This window comes from Octodon degus, unplaced genomic scaffold (genome assembly GCF_000260255.1).
Source record: "Octodon degus isolate 3935 unplaced genomic scaffold, OctDeg1.0 scaffold00039, whole genome shotgun sequence".
NCBI classification, from domain to species: domain Eukaryota; kingdom Metazoa; phylum Chordata; class Mammalia; order Rodentia; family Octodontidae; genus Octodon; species Octodon degus.
Genome location: NW_004524615.1, coordinates 12,427,291 through 12,432,420, shown reverse-complemented (window position 1 = coordinate 12,432,420; position 5,130 = coordinate 12,427,291). Strand labels below are relative to the sequence as shown.

The 5,130-nt window shown below is 44.7% G+C and overlaps 1 protein-coding gene across 2 annotated transcripts in view; it reads left to right on the top strand.

Annotated features, from left to right (window-relative positions):
- Clybl (citrate lyase beta like) overlaps nt 1-5,130 on the top strand; it is a 250,878-nt gene that overhangs the window by 156,303 nt on the left and 89,445 nt on the right. For both annotated transcript variants that reach the window (XM_023715243.1, XM_023715244.1), the window contains exon 2: nt 206-392. In XM_023715243.1, the coding sequence (XP_023571011.1) occupies nt 206-392 (187 nt within the window). The remainder of the gene's footprint in view (nt 1-205; nt 393-5,130) is intronic.

The window sequence follows — 5,130 nt, the reverse complement described above, 5'->3', positions numbered from 1 at the left end:
GGGGCTGGCTGGCATGTGGTGCTGGGGGATTGAACCGCGGTCCCTGTGCTTTGCTAAGCTTGTTCTAAGTAGGTGCTTTAGACCACTGCGCCATCTCACCAGCCCCTGCATGTTTGATTTTAATTTTTCATTAAAATAAGTTCTCTTTCAAATCTGTGAACGCAGAAGTTCCATTCGGGACTAACCCTGGTTATGTCTTCTGCAGGAAGCCACCCCTGGCCGCTGATGTCTTCAGGCGTGCCTACAGTTCCTCGTCCGATCACAAGTATGTTCCTCGGAGGGCAGTGCTGTATGTACCTGGAAATGATGAAAAGAAAATAATGAAGATTCCCTCCCTGAATGTAGACTGTGTGGTGCTCGACTGTGAAGACGGTGTGGCTATGAATAAGAAGGTAATGGCGCGGTTTTCTGTCGGAAGCCGATAAGAATTGAAATTTGCTGTCTGTGACAGCGCTGCTCACTGTTTGGAACAATTCCACCGTGCTCATCATTGGCTGATTGTTAACAATTCCATCCAGCTTTTATGTGCATCCTGAATGTGTAGGTGTGTCTCTTTTTTTCTGAGGGAAAGGCAGAATTTGATCCACATCTATCTGTCCACTAGAGGTGATTATTGTGTGTGGGTAAAGAGGTAGGCAGTTTTGGGAGCATTAGCATTTGTTTGTCTAGGTAAGTGAGTTACACAATTCTAGAATTGTTGTGTAAGACTCTTAAGCCAATAAAAACAATCGTTTCTTGTCTTTAGCATTAGGTATTGTCTTCTGAGACACATGCCAAGAAAATAAAACACAGCTGTCCATTGATAAATTGCTAGTTTCCATACTTCATTAAAGAGAAACTACTTACAGAACCTTAGGGTTGTCTTAGCTCCTGCTTGGTTTCCTCGTGGCCTGGCTGGAAAAACGAACCTTGGGAAATCTGTACTGTGTAAACAGCTACTGGAAGTTGTTAGTTGGTGATGACATAGTGCATGCTTTTGGCTTAATTTTATTTTGGGTAACTGTGTTTTCTAGATTTCTATAGTGAACATAAGTTTTTTGAAGAATCAGGTAAAGTATTGAAATCTTTATCATGATGACTTATGTTTGCACTTGATCTTCATTTCTGCGGTCCCTGGTCAGTGCGCCTGGGCTGGGAGTGCTCTTGCCGGTGCATAGAGGAGTGGGCCATCTGGGCTTGTGCCTGCTTGGGTAGTTTCTTCCGGTGATCTGCAAGAACCTGCCTGTGCTACCCAACATTCTGCATGAGTTGCTTTCCTTGGAAATTCTAGCCAACAAATATTTGCCTTAATTAAAAAATAAAGTTAATTTCCTGCATCATCCTAGTAATGGTCAAAGCAAGGCTTGTGAAGTCTTTGGAAAAGGATTAGAATAAGCACGTGGCATCTAGTGTCTGCTTAGTATTTTTGGCATGTGCCAAGGAAAATACAATTAATCCTCTTTCTCAAGAGATTAAGGTAAACAGGCCCTTGTTTTGAAGGCTGTGCTGGGATTCCAGTACAGTTCCTCCCAAACCTTGTAGAGTGCTCTGTGATTAGATACTAGATTGTAATTTCGGTTCTGTATGGCCCCGGGCAATTCATTCTGCTTCTTTGCCTCAATTTCTTATCTGTACTGTGGGGATGACAATATCTTCTTTTGTCAGGGCCAGGGATTATTGTGAGAAAAAAATTGATAAAGTGCCAGGAGTAGCTTGATTTCTTATAGAAAAAAGATTAGATAAAGCTGGAGTGATCATGATTGGAAGGGAATTTAGTTCAGCGTTGCCACACAGTGAGCTTTAGGTGCCCAGATAAAGTTCTATTGCATTGCTTTGCACCCCTTGGGGCTCTCCTCTCAGACTTGTCTGAGGGTGTATCTTGGCCCCAGGTGAGCTAAAAATGGGATCCCTTCCCACCTTACCTTTCCTTACTGTTTATCTCTGCTGTCAGCCATCCTTAGACTCAGCACCACCGCAGCTGAGCTACTGTTCAGAAGACCCCCCGAGGCAGAGAAGAGTTTATGACGGACAAGTTGTACTCGCCATCTGGGAGTAGATGTTCACATTGTGTCTTGCTTGGGCCATGTTATAGTTTAGATCTAAAATGTCCCCAGTAGGGCCACCCAGATTGCTCAGTGCACTAAAGTGCCTGCTTAGACAAAGCACAGGGACAGAGCTTGATTTCTGGCACCACATGCTGTGCTGGCCCCACCCCTAGGGTGCCCTGAGCCAGTGATTGAGGCTGGGCGTGATGACGCATGCCTGTAATCCCAGTGCTTGGGAAGCTGAAAACAGGAGGATCACTATGACTCTAATCTGTATAGTGAGACCCTGTAGACCCTGTGGTGACCTATGCCTGTAATCCCAGAACGGGAGGCTGAGGTAGGAGGATCACCATGAGTTCTAAATCAGCCTGGACTACACAGTGAGTTCAAGGCCAGCCAGAGCTGCATAGTGAGAACCTGTCTCAAAAACTAACTTGGGGCTGGGGAGATGGCTCAGTGGAGTAAGTGCTTCCCTGGGCGCCTGAGTTCAATCCCAAATTCCACCAAAAATAAACAAACAAACAAAAAATTAAGTTAACTAGAGACTGGGTGTGGTGATATACACCTGTAATCCCAGTTCTTGGAAGGCTGTAAACAGGAGGATCACTACAAGTCTGATCTAGTAGTGAGACCCTAAACATCCTGTAGACCCTTCCCTAAAATACAAAAAACAAAAACAAAAAAACCTAACTAAATGTCCCCCAAGGTCTACGCGCTCATAGATGGGGCTTTGGGAAGGTGACTGGATCGTGGGGTTGTGGCCGGCTTGCTGTCAGGAGGTGGGGTCTGGTCGGCAGAGGTGGCCTGGCCTCCTCTTCCCTGTGCCTCCGCTCACCCCCTCTGTGCTTCCCGCCACCATGCTAGTAGCTCTTTCTCCTCCATGACGCCTTCTGCCCTGCTGCCCTACCTCGGGCCCCACTGACCATGGGCTGAAACTAAGGAAACTGAGGCCTGTTCATGAATGCTACTGGGATGAGGTTGCTCAGTCACCTAATTCCTCACATCCAGTCTTTTCACAAAGATATTATGAGAGTCTATTCATTGCTTTTTCAGAATGAAGATACATTCCCAGTCTACCAGCCTACAAATGCCTTTTTACCTTATACCTTTAGACCCAAAAAAGGCCAGTTGGACAGGACTGGTCCTTGATAAGGCCATGTCAGTACTTAATTGCTACTCCTGCTTTTGTGTGTGTGTGGCCAGCTCAGCCTATCCTGAGGATGGGGCTAGCAAGGTATTTGGTGCCAGGGATTGAACGCGGTCCCTGTGCTTTGCCTAAGCAGGCGCTTTAGTCCACTGAGCTACCTCACCAACCCTACTCCTGCTTTTTCAAGTGGAATAAATGAGAAAAACACTTCACTGATAATTTCCTATGTAACATGTAATATTATTTACACACATCATCTCATTTAAATATATTATTTTCATATATAATCTTATTTAATCCTTATAGTTACAGTTCTGAAATATGTTCAAGGTTACACTGCCATTAAATGGAAAATCAGCTGGATGTGGTAACCCATGCCTGTGAGCCCAGAACACTGGGAGGCTGAGGTAGGAGAATCACAACTTTGAGCCCAGGGCAACTTAATGACTTAGCAAGACCCTGTCTCAAAATGGAAGATAAAAAAGAGCTGGGGGGCTGGGGAGATGGCTCAGTGTAATATGTGTTTCCCTGGCAAAGCACAAGGGCCTGAGTTCAATCCCCAGTTCCACCAAAAAAAAAAAAAAAAGAGCTGGGGCTATAGCTCAGTGCAAAGGCTCTGGTTTCAACGCCTCACCACCCCAGAACAAGTAGATAACAGAGCTCAGATTTGAAGTTCACCACCTCCCCTTTCTTCAACGGTAGCACCGTGGCCTTCCTAACTTTGTGTCAGCATTGTATTCTCCGTTTCTCAGGAGTTACTGACGGGACCAGAGCTGTATGGTCATATGTGCACATTCCCCAGCATCCTGGGGTTATGATTCATTTACACCAGGGACTTCAGTTCATTTGAAATGTGCAGGTGAGGCTGACATTTCTCATGTGGCACAAATTATTTTTTCTTTCTTGAAGTCACCACTGTCATTTTTCTTTAATTTTTTTTTTAATTTATGTAATAGTAAGGGGCTGATAATGTTTGTTTTGCTGTCTTTTTGAGACAGGGTCTTGCTCCGCAGTTCAGGCTGGACTTGATCTACTTTGGAACCAGGTTGGTCTTGAACTGGAAATGACCTTCCTGCCTCAGCCTCACCAGTGCTGGGATTACAGGCGTGTGCCACCACACCAGCCTTAATTTTTCTTAAACTTGTTCTCTGTCTGTCTGTCTGTCTGTCTGTCTCTCTTTTTATATTTTAGGGAAGGACCTACAGAGTATTTAGGGTCTCACTACTAGATTGGACTCATAGTGATCTGTCTGTTTACAGCCTCCCAAGAGCTGGGATTACAGGTGGGCACCACCACGCCCAGTCTCAGTTGCTGGTCTCATTGCGCCCTGGGGGTAGGGCAGGCAGGCAGGCCCGGTTTTGCACCTGCTTGCAGGCACTTTCATCCTCTGAGCTATTTGGCCAGCCTCGTAAAGTTGGGTTTTTTTTGTTTTTTTTTTTCCCCAGAACCAGGTATTGAACTCCGGCCCTTGTGCTTGGAGGGAAGTGCTTATTCTATTGAGCCATCTCCCCGACCCTTAAAGTTATTCTTGATGGAGGAGATAGGGACTTCTTCAGGGAGTTGATTTCTTACTAAGAAAAACATATTAAACTCTTATTTCAGATTATCCTATTTATTTTTTGCTAAACAGAGGTACTGCTGCCTAATTCAGTGTTTGGAGAATTATAAGAATGTACTCACTTCATTTTATATCTCATTTTCTTTCTTTTTGTGATTAATGGACAAACCCATCTTTCATTTGATTGATTGATGTGTGCGCTTAGAATGAAAACAGTGGGAGTTCCACACAGCACTTTATAAGGCTCTAATACTTTCCAGCAGGCTCTAATCCTGGCCTGCTAATCCAATATGTGTTTAAGGAACTCCTTCACATGGTCCCAGGCATGGATGATGAAAAGACCCTCCACTCCCTCTTTTTTTAAAATTTTATTTGTGTGTGTGTGTGTGTGTGTGTGTGTG